General features: G+C 36.1%; 2 protein-coding genes across 2 annotated transcripts in view; one reads left to right on the top strand and one right to left on the bottom strand.

The window, feature by feature from the left end:
- Positions 1-17,982, top strand: part of LOC142232135 (uncharacterized) — a 199,248-nt gene that overhangs the window by 140,125 nt on the left and 41,141 nt on the right. The window lies entirely within an intron of this gene.
- Positions 1-17,982, bottom strand: part of Cyp308a1 (Cytochrome P450 308a1) — a 40,046-nt gene that overhangs the window by 2,566 nt on the left and 19,498 nt on the right. The window contains exons 6-7 of the mRNA XM_075302850.1: positions 13,101-13,227; positions 12,841-12,988 (exon numbers count right to left, since the gene is read on the bottom strand). Of these exons, the coding sequence (XP_075158965.1) occupies positions 12,841-12,988; positions 13,101-13,227 (275 nt within the window). The remainder of the gene's footprint in view (positions 1-12,840; positions 12,989-13,100; positions 13,228-17,982) is intronic.

Here is a 17,982-nt window from a genome sequence, read left to right as displayed (position 1 = left end):
AGGAATTGGTTCATATTAGTCCATAATTATATATAGCCCTCATATAAACCGATCCCCCGATTTGGCTTGCGGAGCCTCTAAGAGAAGCAAATTTCATCCGATCCGGCTGAAATGTGGTACACTGTGCTAGAATATGACCGCTAACAACAATGCCAAACTAGGTCCATTTATAGTTATATATAGCCCTCATATAAATCGATCCCCAATCACACCAAATTTGTCCATATCAAGTTCATAATTGTATATAGCCCCCAAAAGTCCATATCGATTCCTAATTATTTGTAGACTTACCTATATATAAATTTTTTGTCTAATATAACTAACTCAAAATTTATAAAACGATTTTAAGAAGTTTTAAGATACCACAACCCAAGTAATTCGATTGTGGATGACAGTCTTTCGTAGAAGTTTTTACGCAATCCATGGTGGAGGGTACATAAGATTTGGCCTGGCCGAACTTACGGCCGTATGTATTTGTTTATATCCTAAAATGGGTAAAAAAATATACGTATTTAGGATTTTATGATTCTTGATTCTGAGGTCATATCGAAACTTCGAAATTTCTGCCAGATCAGACAACTCTTGTTTTCACTCAATTAATTTCCAATATTGAATGCCTTATTCCCAATTTCTGAGCCAAAATTGCATGAGTATTTTTGTTTCAAGAATCGCTCTTGTTCAAATCCCCAAATACATTGGATGGAAACAGATTTTGAATTTTGACAATAGCACTTTCGCTATTTTACAAGTTAACTAATAATTTCGTTTTTTCTCTTACGATATCCGATCGTACAATTTTAATCCAAAAAGTACACTTTTTTATTCTTGTTGGTACAATTTAAAAATTTGATTTTTCATTCCCGTTCAGGAGATTAACTCGGTTTTTCTTATATAAAAACAAGTAAGGAAAGTCTAAAGTCGGGCGGGGCCGACTATATTATACCCTGCACCACTTTGTAGATCTAAATTTTCGATACCATATCACATCCGTCAAATGTGTTGGGGCTATATATAAAGGTTTGTCCCAAATACATACATTTAAATATCACTCGATCTGGACAGAATTTGATAGACTTCTACAAAATCTATAGACTCAAAATTTAAGTCGGCTAATGCACTAGGGTAGAACACAATGTTAGTAAAAAAAAAATATGGGAAACATTTAAATCTGGAGAAATTTTAAGAAAACTTCGCAAAAGTTTATTTATGATTTATCGCTCGATATATATGCATTAGAAGTTTAGGAAAATTAGAGTCATTTTTACAACTTTTCGACTAAGCAGTGGCGATTTTACAAGGAAAATGTTGGTATTTTGACCATTTTTGTCGAAATCAGAAACACATATATATGGGAGCTATATCTAAATCTGAACCGATTTCAACCAAATTTGGCGCGCATAGCCACAATGCTAATTCTACTCCCTGTGTACAATTTCAACTAAATCGGAGTTAAAAATTGGCCTCTACGGTCATATGAGTGTAAATCGGGCGAAAGCTATATATGGGAGATATATCTAAATCTGAACCGATTTCAACCAAATTTGGCACCCATAGCTACAATGCTAATCATACTCCCTGTGCAAAATTGCAACTAAATCGGAGCAAAAAATTGGCCTCTGTGGTCATATGAGTGTAAATCGGGCGAAAGCTATATATGGGAGCTATATCTAAATCTGAACCGATTTCAACCAAATTTAGCACGCATAGCTACAATGCTAATTCTACTCCCTGTGCAAAATTTCAACTAAATCGGAGCAAAAAATTGGCCTCTGTGGTCATTTGAGTGTAAATCGGGCGAAAGCTATATATGGGAGCTATATCTAAATCTGAACCGATTTCAACCAAATTTGACACGCATAGCTACAATGCTAATTCTACTCCCTGTGCAAAATTCCAACTAAATCGGAGCAAAAAATTGGCCTCTGTGGGCAAATGAGTGTAAATCGGGCGAAAGCTATATATGGGAGCTATATCTAAATCTGAACCGATTTGGCTGATATTTTGCAAGTTTTTCGAGACTCATAAAATATTCGGATGTACGGAATTTGAGGAAGATCGGTTGATATACACGCCAATTATGACCAGATCGGTGAAAAATATATATGGCAGCTATATCTGAACCGATTTTTTCCAAAATCAATAGGGATCGTCTTTGAGTCGAAACAGGACCCTATACCAAATTTAAGGACAATCGGACTAAAACTGCGAGCTGTACTTTGCACACAAAAATACATCAACAGACAGACAGACAGACGGACAGACAGACAGACGGACATCGCTAAATCGACTCAGAATTTAATTCTAAGACGATCGGTATACTAAACGATGGGTCTCAGACTTTTCCTTCTTGGCGTTACATACAAATGCACAAAGTTATTATACACTGTACCACAGTAGTGGTGAAGGGTATAAAAAATATGGGAAACATTTAAATCTGGAGCAATTTTAAGAAAACTTCGCAAAAGTTTATTTATGATTTATCACTCGATATATATGTATTAGAAGTTTAGGAAAATTAGAGTCATTTTTACAACTTTTCCACTAAGCAGTGGCGATTTTACAAGGAAAATGTTGGTATTTTGACCATTTTTGTCGAAATCAGAAAAACATATATATGGGAGCTATATCTAAATCTGAACCGATTTCAACCAAATTTGGCACGCATAGCTACAATGCTAATTCTACTCCCTGTGCAAAATTTCAACTAAATCGGAGCAAAAAATTGGCCTCTGTGGTCATATGAGTGTAAATCGGGCGAAAGCTATATATGGGAGCTATATCTAAATCTGAACCGATTTCAACCAAATTGGGCACGCATAGCTACAATGCTAATTATACTCCCTGTGCAAAATTTCAACTAAATCGGAGCAAAAAATTGGCCTCTGTGGTCATTTGAGTGTAAATCGGGCGAAAGCTATATATGGGAGCTATATCTAAATCTGAACCGATTTCAACCAAATTGGGCATGCATAGCTACAATGCTAATTCTACCCCCTGTGCAAAATTTCAACTAAATGGGAGCAAAAAATTGGCCTCTGTGGTCAAAGGAGTGTAAATCGGGCGAAAGCTATATATGGGAGCTATATCTAAATCTGAACCGATTTGGATGATATTTTGCAAGTTTTTCGAGACTGATAAAATATTTGGATGTACGGAATTTGAGGAATATCGGTTGATATACACGCCAATTATGACCAGATCGGTGAAAAATATATATGGCAGCTATATCTAAATCTGAACCGATTTTTTCCAAAATCAATAGGGATCGTCTTTGAGCCGAAACAGGACCCTATACAAAATTTTAGGACAATCGGACTAAAAGTTCGAGCTGTACTTTGCACACAAAAATACATCAACAGACAGACAGACAGACGGACAGACAGACAGACAGACAGACGGGCATCGCTAAATCGACTCAGAATTTAATTCTAAGACGATCGGTATACTAAACGATGGGTCTCAGACTTTTCCTTCTTGGCGTTACATACAAATGCACAAACTTATTATACCCTGTTCCACAGTGTGGCGCAGGGTATAAAAGTCTGGGTATACTTTTAGGCGGTACACGTGTCCACTTAAAACATGGTGAAATTGCGCATAAGTACATGGTGACTGTATTTTTAATTTATTACTCCAAAGCAAAAAATGTCAGAAATAACATTAAATTTTAAAATTATTTAGGATTTAGTTGAATTTTCTACTTGTGGTACGAATTATGGCCCTCAAACGGTAGACAAAGATCTCACAAATTGGCTCTGTGGTTTTTGCCCTAAATTCAGAGAAGGGACCTCTTGAGATGATGAACACTTAAGTATTTTTAGTGCTCTCTAAAATGCTCCGAGCAAAACATCCCAACAGACTGGGATCCATAGATTTTGGTGTCCATTGTGCGATAGAAAAGAAGCAGGGAACCTCTTTTTTAAGCCATTCTTGGTTTACGCGTGTATGGTCATCAGTCCTGTTGGCCTGCATCTTTTCCCGATAATAGTCTGCATTTATTTTAACCTCACGTTTGATGAATACAAGTGCGCAGCGACCATTTTGATTACTGGTGGCCAATCGAAGGTGCAAATTTTGTGAAATTTCTATCAAATTTGGTCTTCAATTCTCGGATCATTTCTGATGTTGTTACCGGTTTAGTCGTCCATTTTTAGGATTCGATGCAACACTTCCAGTATCACGGTACATCCATAGAAGGATGATCACCTCCTAATAAACATGTAGCAAACATGTTATTTTCTGGGGCATTATTCATTCGATTTCGATAAACATTTTATTTTTAGTGAGAAAATTAATTTTTCGCAACATTTTTCAATGCTGGAGGGCTCTAACGGCCCACTTGTTGTTTTCCGGTCAAATACAAATCAATCACAATATCACACTGGAATTCCATCACGAATAACTTTATTTTTTAATGCAATAGATAAAAATGCTTTTGTAACCGTATGAACAGTCAAATTAAATGTCACTGCCATTGTCAAAGACGAGCGGTTGAAAAATTAAATTTATTATTAATGTTTGCGTGAAAACAATATTTTAGCTATAAACAAGTAAGGAAAGTCTAAAGTCGGGTGGGGCCGACTATATTATACCCTGCACCACTTTGTAGATCTAAATTTTCGATACCATATAACATCCGTCAAATGTGTTGGGGGCTATATATAAAGGTTTGTCCCAAATACATACATTTAAATATCACTCGATTTGGACAGAATTTGATAGACTTTTACAAAATCTATAGACACAAAATTTAAGTTGGCTAATGCACTAGGGTGGAACACAATTTAGTAAAAAAAATATGGGAAACATTAAAATCTGAAGCAATTTTAAGGAAACTTCGTAAAAGTTTATTTATGATTTATCGCTCGATATATATGTATTAGAAGTTTAGGAAAATTAGAGTAAGTTTTACAACTTTTCGACTACGCAGTAGCGATTTAACAAGGAAAATGTTGGTATTTTGACCATTTTTTTTCGAAATCAGAAAAACTTATATATGGGAGCTATATCTAAATCTGAACCGATTTCAATCAAATTTGGCACACATGACTATATTACTAATTGTACTCCTAGTGCAAAATTTAAACCAAATTGGCCCAAAACTCTGGCTTCTGGGGCCATATAAGTCCATATCGGGCGAAAAATATATATGGAAGCTATATCTAAATCTGAACCGATTTCAATCAAATTTGGCACACATGACTATACTACCAATTGTACTCCTTGTGCAAAATTTCAAGCTAATCGGGATAAAACTCTGGCTTCTGGGCCCATATAAGTGCATATCGGGCGAAAGATATATATGGGAGCTATATCTAAATCTGAATCGATTTCAACCAAATTTAGCACGCAAAGCTACAATGCTAAATCTACTCCCTGTGCAAACCAAATTGGGCCAAAACTCTGGCTTTTACGACCATATTAGTCCATATCGGGCGAAAGATATATATGGGAGCCAAGGCCGTATTCAGGGGGGGGGGGGGATGAGGAGGATCAAACCCCCCCCCCCCCCGAAATGAATGAATATTTTTATATAAATAAATATATATTTTTAGCTGCATAGAAAAATCTTATCGAAGATGTTGAAGAAAAGCTGGAGGTTTTATTTTGAAAAACGCTTACCTATAAAACTTGCACAAATCATAGAATACTAGTTGAAAAGTCGAAAAAAAAAACAAATTATTTTTGTTCTCGCACCACAAATTTCATTTTTGGAAAATGTATTTCTGCTTTTTATGTGTGTTTGTTGTTCTTTTTGTGAACCTGACTCGCTTTGTTTGGCCATAGCAACAACAACGAAACAGCCAAACACACATGTGTAAATGAAATGGCGCAAAACCTGCGAAAAGAACCTGCCTAATTCAGCGATGGAAGCAATAAAGAGATTTTTCCAAACGTGCATATTCTTGTAAAAATTTTGGTCACTTTGCCAGTTACTCAGGGATGGAAAATACAATTTTTAAGAAAGTACAAAAAAGGTATTTTTTGAGCGGAAAGGTACTTTTTACTAAATTTCAACAAAAATTTCACTGGAAGATTATTGTCAAGAGACTGAATTTTAAAGAAAATAAAATCTTGACAAAATTTTCTATAGAAATAAAATTTTGCAAAAATTCCCATAGAAATAAAATTTTTACAAAATTTTCAATTGAAATAAAATTTTGACAAAATTTTCTATAAAAATAAAATTTTGCAAAAATTCTATATAGAAATAAAATGTTGACAACTATTTATACCGAAATAAAAAATCGATAATATAGAATCGCATTCTTTTTTCGACTAAAACTTTCTTGAAGTTCAATAAAATCCTGTTTTTGACTATGTCTTTTACAAAATCGAGATTTTCTTCCCACATGAACATGTCTGTTTTGCCATATTTGTAAAAGACTATTAGCAAATAAGGTTGATAAAGACTTTCTCAAAATATTTTGTCAAAGCTATTGTACCATACACTACAAAAAAAGGTACTAAATCATTCGCGGGGGTACTACGGTACTTACCGGGGTGAAAAAGGTTTGAAAAAAGTACTAAAGTACTGCATTTTCCATCCCTGCAGTTACTACGTGCTCATCCGAACGTTCATTTTCAACCATGAAGAGATTAAAGACGTATCTTAGAAATTCGACTAGCGAGAGTAGACTCAAAGGATTGGCATTAATGACGGTTCATCGCCGAATAAATGTGCCGACTGAAGAAGTCATTGATTTATTTTCTGCCCAAAAAGCCCGTCGGCTCAATTTAATATTATACCCGAAAAATATTATACCCGAAAATACCTCTAGATTTCCAATTTCAGGCAAATAGAATAAAAACTTCGGATTCTAGAAGCCCAAGAAGTAAAATCTTGAAATCGGTCTATATGGGGGCTATACCAAAATATGGACCGATACTCACCATTTTCAGCACACCTCTTTATGGTCTTAAAATACCTCTAGATTTCCAATTTCAGACAAATTGGATAAAAACTACGGTTTCTATAAGCCCAAGACCCCAAATCGGGAGGTCGTTTTATATGGGGACCATACCAAAACATGGACCGATACTAATTTTTGGCACACGTATTTGTGGTCCTACAATACCTCTAGATTTCCAATTTCAGGTAAATTGAATAAAAACTGCGGCTTCTATAAGCCCAAGAAGTAAAATCGGGAGATCGGTCTATATGGGGGTTATACCAAAAATGGACCGATACTCACAATTTTTGGCACACGTATTTGTGGTCCTACAATACCTCTAGATTTCAAATTTCAGGTAAATTAAATAAAAACTGCGGTTTCTATAAGCCCAAGAATAAAATCGGGAGATCGGTCTATATGGGGGCTATACCAAAACATGGACCGATAATCACCATTTTTGGCACACCTCTTTATGGTCATAAAATACCTCTAGGTTTCAAATTTCAGGCAAATTGGATAAAAACTACGATTTCTATAAGCCCAAGACCCCAAATCGGGAGGTCGGTTTATATGGGGACTATATCAAAACCTGGACCGATATAGCCCATCTTCGAACTTGACCTGACTGCAGACAAAAAACGAGTTTGTGCAAAATTTCAGCACGATTGCTTCATTATTGAAGACTGTAGCGTGTTATATTGTCTTAGAATTTCTCCCTGATCACGAATATATATATACATTATATAGTCAGAAATCGATATTTCGATGTGTTACAAACGGAATGACAAACTTATTATACCCCCGTCACCATTCTATGGTGAAGGGTATAAAAATATTGTATACATACCTATGCATAAATAAAATTTTCTACACATGAGATTATATGAATATTTTTTTTAAGTTGAACCCCCCCCCCCCCCCCGAATTAAAATCCTGGCTACGGCCTTGATGGGAGCTATATCTAAATCTGAACCGATTTTAATCAAATATTGCACACTTGACTATACGACTAAGTGTTATGTTTGTACAAAATTTCAATCAAATCGGTATAAAACTCTGGCTGCTGGGTCCATATTAGTCCATATCGGGCGAAATATATATATGGGTGCTATATCTAAATCTGAACCGATTTCAATCAAATTTTACACAATTGACTATACTACTAATTGTACTCCTAGTGCAAAATTTCAACCAAATTCGGCCAAAAATCTGGCTTCTAGGGCCATATAAGTCCATATGGGACGAAAGATATATATGGGAGCTATATCTAAATCTGAACCGATTTCAATCAAATTTTACACACTTTACTATACGACTAAGTGTTATTTTTGTACAAAATTTCAAGCAAATCGGTATAAAACTCTGGCTGCTGGGTCCATATTAGTCCATATCGGGCGAAAGATATATATGGGTGCTATATCTAAATCTGAACCGATTTCAATCAAATTTTACACAATTGACTATACTACTAATTGTACTCCTAGTGCAAAATTTCAACCAAAGTCGGCCAAAAATCTGGCTTCTAGGGCCATATAAGTCCATATCGGGCGAAAGATATATATGGGAGCTATATCTAAATCTGAACCGATTTCAATCAAATTTTACACACTTGACTATACTACTAATTGTACTCCTAGTGCAAAATTTCAACCAAATTCGGCTAAAAATCTGGCTTCTGGGTCCATATTAGTGCATATCGGGCGAAAGATATATATGGGAGCTATATCTAAATCTGAACCGATTTCTTCCAAAAACAATAGGGTTTTATTCTGATCCAAATTAGGAACATGTGCTAAATTTGAAGGCGATTGGGCTTAAATTGCGACCTAGACTTTGATCACAAAAATGTGTTCACAGACAGACGGACGGACGGACAGACGGAAAGACGGACATGGTTATATCGACTCAGGGACCCACCCTGAGCATTATTGCCAAAGACACCATGTGTCTATCTCGTCTCCTTCTGGGTGTTACAAACATATGCACTAACTTATAACACCCTGTTCCACAGTGTGGCGCAGGGTATAAAAAGTTCAATGTTGCCGTGAAAAAATAACATCACAAACAAAGAAGGAATACCAGATCACACAATAGCAATTTGATACGTGCCGTTTAATATCCTACAATGTTGCAAACCTTGAAAACTCTTTAAAATTTGGTAACTTTATTAAATATCTGAATAATTTTGATATATTTTTTTCTTTTTGAAACACATGCAATGTCTAATAAACAATCAGTTTTTGCCTCATATTTTCGTAACTACATTATACACTGGGTAGATGCGTTGAAGTCACAAAGAGCTGGTCGTGCGAGCGGTGGTTGTATGTTTGGTTTTAAGAAAGAACTGAAAAAGAAATTTAATCTGGAATTTAAAACTGTCGATAATTTTACATTACTGTCTGCTAACCTGAATGGAAACATGATCTATCTTGTCCCGGTATACCTGAACTGTACGAATTGGAAAAACGATGCAACCATTTTCAGTAAATTTTTGAGAGACTTGAAACCAGTCAATTTTCTAATGATGGGAGATTTTAATGCAAGAATAGGCACGGAGCAAATGTTGGATACGATATCGTTGGGGGGTTCCCCGAGGATATGCAGCAATAGGCTATCAACAGACGGCACTTTAAACGGCACGCAGGGCAGAGAGTTGATTACTATTGTAGAAGATGTGGGCGGGATATTTTTAAATGACAGCACTATGGGAGATTTAGAAGGGGGAATATACATTTTGTGCGGCGATGGGGTGGGAGTTCAGTAATTGATTATTTTATTTGCTCATTAAATTTATTGCCTTTTGTATATAATAGTCTAAATAACAAGAAGACGTACTCTTTCTTTGTCGACTTTTCAACTGCCTTTGATACTCTTTCAAGAAATAGCTTATTATATAGGCCTTTCGTGGAAAATAGTAAGAATAATTCAACTATTGTACGCTGAAACGAAGAGCAAGATTTGGTATGGTAATACATTTTCGGACGACTTCGTTATGGAAACTGGAGTCAAACAGGGCTGCGTACTTAGTCCTGTACTATTTTCTTTATACGTAAATGACTTGCCGGATTTTCTCCCTGGGGGAGTTAACATTGCAAATACCAACATTAAAGTTTTACTATACGCTGTCAACATTGTCCTTCTGTCCGATAATCCAACTGGATGATTGATGCACTACAAGCTTACTGTAACAGGTGGGGTTTGTCCAAAACAAGAGTGTTAGTATTTCGCAAAGGCACAAGAATCGCTACCAACTTAGCTTGGCGTTATGGAGAACAGAATATAGAAATTGTGAACAGTTGCACATATTTAGAGGTTGAGGTTACTTAGGTTAGGTTAGGTGGCAGCCCGATGTATCAGGCTCACTTAGACTATTCAGTCCATTGTGATACCACATTGGTGAACCTCTCTCTTATCACTGAGTGCTGCCCGATTCCATGTTAAGCTCAATGACAAGGGACCTACTTTTTATAGCCGAGTTCGAACGGCGTTCCACATTGCAGTGAAACCACTTAGAGAAGCTTTGAAACCCTCAGAAATGTCACCAGCATTACTGAAGTGGGATAATCCACCGCTGAAAAACTTTTTGGTGTTTGGTGGAAGCAGGAATCGAACCCACGACCTTGTGTATGCAAGGCGGGCATGCTAACCATTGCACCACGGTGGCTTACAACATGTCGTTTAGAAGGCGTCTAGCGAAGAAGCTATCTGCGTCGAAAATAGCTGTCGCTTCTACATGGTCGAAGTATATAAATAACCCTCAGATGTCCAAGGAGAATAAGTTAAATAGTTTTAACGCCTGTTGTAGATCAATCATGTTCTATGCAGCACAAGTTTGGGGCTTTGTTCGGGATGAAAATGTTGAGAAATTATTAAGATATTTTTTTTGTAGCTTCCCAGCAATATGGCAAAATATTTGCTGCATCTACATCCAGAGAAGGAATATGATCACCTCAAACATGTTCCAAGAGCAAAATGTTATTTTTGAATAGTGACCATGTAATATGTTCGCCGCAACCATGTTATTTTCTCGGAAATTATGGACCTGGTTTCGGAAAGCATACTATGTTTGCCGAGAAAACAAAATTTTTGCGACAAACATGTTACATGGTCTCCATCCAAAAATAACATTTTGCTCTTGAAACATGTTTGAGGTGATCATATTCCTTCTCTGGATGTAGAAACAGGAATGTGTTCCTTATATACATCAACTTTAGGGGTACATCTAAACTATGTCAACAACATCTTGCATCTCGATTCATATAGACTCCCAAGAAAATTGGCAGAAAAGATAATTTCCCTAGGGACCTACTGGGCTAGAGAATGGTCAAATGTATGTGCACTGTCCTCCAAACGATGGCTCCCATATCTGCTCCCATTCGGTGAATATAATTGAGCGACTTAAACAAAGAGAGAAACTTGAATTCATGGAAAACGCATCGCTTTCTCAAGGTTGGTTAAATTGTAAGGGCCGATGTTGAATGTGAACCACACCTAAACGCCAAGTTTTTTCCGATTTTTTTTTTTTTTTTTGACATTTCTCTATTTCAGACTTACTTAATTTGAACCATGGAGAGTTACACAATCCAACAACGTGTTAAATGGTTCCAAGAAATGGCAAGAGTGGATGATCAATTTTCGAAGAAAATCATCTTCAGTGATGAGGCACATTTTCCCTCAGTGGATTCGTCAATAAAGAGAATTGCCGCATTTGGGCGAATGAGAATCCAAGAGTGATTGTCGAAAAACCAATGCACCCACAAAGAGTGACTGTTTGGTGCGGTTTATGGGCTCGCGGCATCATCGGGCCGTATTTTTTCCAAAATGAGGCCGGTCAGGCAGTTACTGTAAATGGTGTTCGCTATCGTGAGATGATAACGAACTTTTTATGGCCCGAATTGGAAGATATGGATGTGGACGATATGTGGTTTCAGCAGGACGGTGCCACTTGCCACACAGCTAACGAAACAATGGCTCTTTTGCGCATTCAATGGCCGTGTTATCTCACGTAATGGCGATGTCAATTGGGGTTATTTGAAAGAAAAGGTGTACGTCGATAAGCCAGCAATTGAAGAGCTAAAGGATGAGATAATTCGGCACATTAATGGCATAGAACTTCCATTATGCCTCAGCGTCATCGAAAATTTGGACCATCGGATGAAGTTGTGCCACCGAGGTCGCGGCACCCATTTTGCCGATATTTTGTTCCATACATAATTGAGTAATACCAATATATCATAACAAAATAAAATTGCAATAATTTCCTAAATAGTTTGTGTTTTATTCAAAATCAACATCGGCCCTTGAAATTTTAACCACCCTTTACAATTGGAACACGATCGAATATTCTTAAAAACTGAAAAAACTATCCACTCGCGCTACAAGCTTGATAATAAGAGCCCATTGAGCACAAACTTCGAACCATTTTACAAATATTTAGAGTATAGTATTAAATATAGAAACCTTATACAGAATGAATTTAATTGAACCACTACTGAAATACGAAGTATGTACGAATAATTTAATTTATATTTATACACTAACACTGGCTACCGCGTATCAGCTATGCCATATATAAATTATAATTAGTGTCATAAGTAATATTGTAAATGTGAATTAAATAAATCTAAGGAATACGAATACGATCAATTCAAATATGTTTCAAAAGCAGCATGATGATATTTTTGGGCAGGAAAGTTGTAACATGTTTGTCGCAAACATGTTATTTTTATATATTATATTATTATAATACAAAATTCTATTGGGCAATAACGCAAGAATGTTTATGTTTGACGAGAAAATTATATTTTTGCAACAAAAATGTTCTATATTACTTATAAGAAAACACATGTTAAGAGTTGATCACATTTCTTCTCTGCATGTTTCCCTAATGAACAAACAAATATTCACTATAACCATACAACAATAAACACCCTACGGTACTTACTAATGGATAGCTTTAACGGGCACTACAAAGATCATACCCTCCGGCACCATGAATGAATTTCCATTATCACCATATTGTGGTGGCATCTTAAAAGGCTTGGTGCAATGTTTCAATAGAGCCATCATAGGTGCGTGCAAGCGAAGAGTTTCTGAAACAGATCACAAATACAACACCAAAAGTTCTCATAAAAAATAAGAAAATAAAAGTTGATACCAAACAATAAACTATAGTGTCAATAATTAAATAAATGACAAACCTACCAATGAGAGATGCTCTTAGGAAACGCATTTCGTGCAAGGCTTCGTAACAAATTTTACCATTATAGCGTTTCAAAACTTCATCAACATCGTTGAAAACTTTTTGCTGTTCCAATGGATTTGTGGCATACTAAAATAAAAATGAGAAAAAAATGCCAAAAGCCAAAGAGAGAAAAAAGCAAATGCCATAGACAACACAAGAAATATTAATGCAGTCATGGTATTTGTATAGGGTGTAGTCTGAATGGGGTGATAGAAATTTAAGAAGATTATGTAAATGTAAAATTTAATAAATAATTAAGAACCTACATATGTCTCAACATAAACAACATGATTGAATAAATTTTAAATAATAATAGAAGAGAATATGAAGTAATAATACAAACAATTATATGGCAAAAGATCGGCCAGGCCGAATCTTAATATTAATAACATATTAAATAATAGCCTCCTTAGCGCAGATGGTCTGTATCAAGCTATTTTAGGTTTGCGACTGTCGCAAAGTTGTAAACGTAAATGTAGAGAAAGTAGCAAACGTGGCAAACTCAAAATACTTCATTCCCTTCAGCTAGACTGCGATTGATATCCAAGATGATGATATATGCGAAGAAATTTCAATTTTCAGGAATGTTCATAAAGTCAATACTGAGTTTAAAAACCCTGAGAGTTATTTCATTGGGAGACTCCAAGCCAAAATTACTATGAACTACACGCAAAAAATAATTCTTTCCTCCCAAACGAAATTTTAGACAAACATAGTTCGTTTCTCATTTGATTTTTGCTTTAGGGAAATTTATTTGGAAGAAAAGTATATACTTTTTGTGATAAACGTTTATTCTTTTCCAGGATGTTAAAACAATTTTATAAAGACTAACTCAAAAAAAAAAAAAAAAAAAAAAAACAAGTAAGGAAAGTCTAAAGTCGGGCGGGGCCGACTATATTATACGCTGCACCACTTTGTAAATCCACATTTTCGATACTATATCAAACCCGTCAAATGTGGTGGGTGTTATATATAAAATACATACATTTAAATCTGACTCCATCTGAACGAAGTTTATAATATATAAACTTAAAATTTAAGTCGGCTAATGCCCTGGGATGGTATGTTATTAAAAAAATATGGGAAACATTTTAATCTGAACCAAACTTCGCAAAAGTATATTAATGATTTATCAGTCGATAGATATGTATTAGAAATAAAGGAAAATTTGAGTCATTTTTACAAGTTTTCGACTTAGCAGTGGAGATTTTATAAAGAATATGTGGGTATTATGACCATTTTTGCCCGAATCGGAAAACCATATATCTGGAAGCTATATATAAATCTGAACCGATTTCAACCAAATTTGACATGCATACTTAGTATTTTAATTCTACTCCTTGTGCAAAATTTCACGTAAATCGGACTACAAATTTAACCTCTGTGGTCATATGACGGAAAATCGGGCGAAAGGTATATATAGGTTAGGTTAGGTTAGGTTAGGTTAAAGTGGCAGCCCGATTAAATTTCAGGCTCACTTAGACTATTCAGTCCATTGTGATACCACATTTAACTAAAAGTACCTATTACATATGGGCACTTCTAGTCTTAACCACTGAACCTTCTCTATTATTTACTTTTGTGGAACCAACCAGATTGCTCCAAAAACATTAACAAACTGCTTAAGTTAACGTTTTCCAGGTCAGCCAGTAATCTAAAGCTATATGCTCCTAAAATTCGCTTACGCCTTACACAAAAAGCAGGACACTCACACAAGAGGTGTTTAATTGATTCCTTTTCCTCCACGTCATGACAGCTTATACAATAGTCATTATACTTCGCACCTATAGTTTTTGCAAATTCGCCTATCAGGCAGCGACCCGTTATAGCAGATATTAGGAGTGCTATCTGACGCCTTGAGAACACTAGCATATCTAGTGTGCGGTTTAAGTTTAAATGGGGCCATATTTGCTTGGTGTCGTTACAACCCTTGCAATTTTCCCATCGAATATTGGCCATCATAACAGCCTTCTCACGCAGTAAGAGCTTGCAGGTGGCCAGAGGCATACCAACAGATTCTAGTTCCCCTGGAATATGTAAGGTAGTTCCTAGCCTTGCTAACACATCTGCTTCACAGTTCCCTGGTATGTTCCTATGACCAGGCACCCATATTAGGTGAATATTGTACTGCTCAGCCATCTCGTTGAGAGATTTGCGACAGTCTATGGCCGTTTTTGAGTTAAGGAACACAGAGTCCAAGGATTTTATTGCAGGTTGACTGTCTGAGTATATATTAATGCCAATATTTGTTGGAACATTACTTCTCAGCCAATTCACCACCTCTCTTATTGCCAATATTTCAGCCTGAAAAACACTACAGTGATTAGGTAATCTTTTTGCTATTCGAATTTCCAGATCTTTAGAATATACTCCGAACCCCACTTGTCCATTCAATTTGGAGCCATCAGTATAGAAATCTATATATCTTTTATTCCCCGGGGTCTGTGTACACCACGCCTCACTGTTGGGAATTAGAGTTTCAAACTTTTTGTCGAAAAGTGGTTTTGCCAGGGTGTAATCCACTACGTTAGGCACATCTGGCATTACTTTGAGGTATATATAGGAGCTATATCTAAATCTGAACCGATTTCAGTAAAATTTAGCACACTTGCCTACACTACTAATTGTACTCCCAGTGCAAAATTTCAACCAAATTTCAATAAAATTTAGCACACTTGACTACACTACTAATTGTACCCTTAGTGCAAAATTTCAACCAAATTGGTTAAGTTAAAGTGGCAGCCCGATTAAGATTCAGGCTCACTTAGACTATTCAGTCCATTGTGATACCACATTAACTAAAAGTACCTATTACATATGGGCACTTCTAGTTTTAACCGTTGAACCTTCTCGATTATTTTCTTCTGTTGAACCAACCAGATTGGTCCCAAAACATTAGCAGACTGCTTAAGTTAACGTTTTCCAGGTCCGCCAGTAATCTGAAGCTATATGCCCCTAAAATTTGCTTACGCCTTACACAAAATGCAGGAAACTCCCACAAGAGGTGTTTTATTGATTCCTTTTCCTCCGCATCATTACAGCTCATACAATAGTCATTATACTTCGCACCAAAATCGCCTATCAGGCAGCGACCTGTTATAGCAGATATCAGGAGTGATATCTGGCGTCTCGAGAACACTAACATATCTAGTGTGCGGTTTAAGTTTAAATGGGGCCATATTTGCTTGGTGTCGTTACAACCCTTACAATTCTCCCATCGAACATTTGCTGTCATGACGGCAAGGGAAATTTCGTTTGTGTAAAATTTCGTTCCGGAGGAAAGTATTATTTTTATACCCACCACCATAGAATGGTGACGGGGGTATAATAAGTTTGTCATTCCGTTTGTAACACATCGAAATATCGATTTCCGACTATATAAAGTATATATATTCTTGATCAGGGAGAAATTCTAAGACGATATAACGATGTCCGTCTGTCCGTCTGTCTGTCTGTCTGTCTGTTGTAATCACGCTACAGTCTTCAATAATGAAGCAATCGTGCTGAAATTTTGCACAAACTCGTCTTTTGTCTGCAGGCAGGTCAAGTTCGAAGATGGGCTATATCGGTCCAGGTTTTGATATAGTCCCCATATAAACCGACCTCCCGATTTGGGGTCTTGGGCTTATAGAAATCGTAGTTTTTATCCAATTTGCCCGAAATTTGAAATCTAGAGGTATTTTATGACCATAAAGAGGTGTGCCAAAAATGGTGAGTATCGGTCCATGTTTTCATATAGTCCCCATATAGACCGATCTCCCGATTTTACTTCTTGGGCTTATAGAAACCGCAGTTTTTATTCAATTTAGCTGAAATTGGAAATCTAGAGGTATTTTAGGATCACAAATATGTGTTCCAAAAATTGTGAGTATCGGTCCATTTTTTGGTATAGCCCCCATATAGACCGATCTCCCGATTTTACTTCTTGGGCTTATAGAAACCGCAGTTTTTATTCAATTCACCTGAAATTGGAAATCTAGAGGCATTGTAGGACCACAAATTCGTGTGCCAAAAATTGTGAGTATCGGTCCATGTTTTGGTATGGTCCCCATATAGAACGACCTCCCGATTTGGGGTCTTGGCTTATAGAGTCTTCAATAATGAAGCAATCGTTCTGAAATTTTGCACAAACTCGTCTTTTGTCTGTAGGCAGGTCAAGTTCGACCTCCCGATTTGGGGTCTTGGGCTTATAGAAATCGTAGTTTTTATCCAATTTGTCTGAAATTGGAAATCTAGAGGGAAGTGTTCTCAAGTCCTCAAGCCCTCCTGAAATTTCAAAGGAAACCCTAATATTTGGTTCATGGTGGTGGGTATTTAAGATTCGGCCCGGCCGAACTTAGTGCTGTATATACTTGTTTTTATTTGTTAATTTTTTTTTTGTAAATATTTATAAAACCACAAATTTTCAAAAGAAATAATTAGGCTTTCACAAGTTTAAGAAGTACTCGTAAAATAAAAAAAAAAAACGTTTATTTGATTTTGTGGCCCCAAATTTCGTTAAAAGTACGAAATTTGTCATTGTTTTACAACCAAAGAAACTTTTCATTAAAAAAACGAAATGTTACGTTCTTTTAACGAAATTTACTCTTCATAGGTAAAACTTTCGTACTTTTTATGAAAAACTTTCGTACTTAAATTTCCAAATTCAGATTCGAATTCAAGTAGAATTTATGCTATGTTTAAAGTACAAGAGTCTTTAAAATTAAGTATTGAAAAGCATTTCCTATTTTTGGAAATTTAACCTTACTTGTATTCTCCGCTTCTTTTGGCTCGGAATCAATACCACATTTGTTAAAATAAAGACAAAATCTTTGGAACCGGGCATGCTTTTTTTCAGTGTAA

Source organism: Haematobia irritans, chromosome 3, assembly GCF_050003625.1.
Source record: "Haematobia irritans isolate KBUSLIRL chromosome 3, ASM5000362v1, whole genome shotgun sequence".
NCBI classification, from domain to species: Eukaryota; Metazoa; Arthropoda; class Insecta; order Diptera; family Muscidae; genus Haematobia; species Haematobia irritans.
This window is presented reverse-complemented; position numbering and strand designations above follow the sequence as displayed.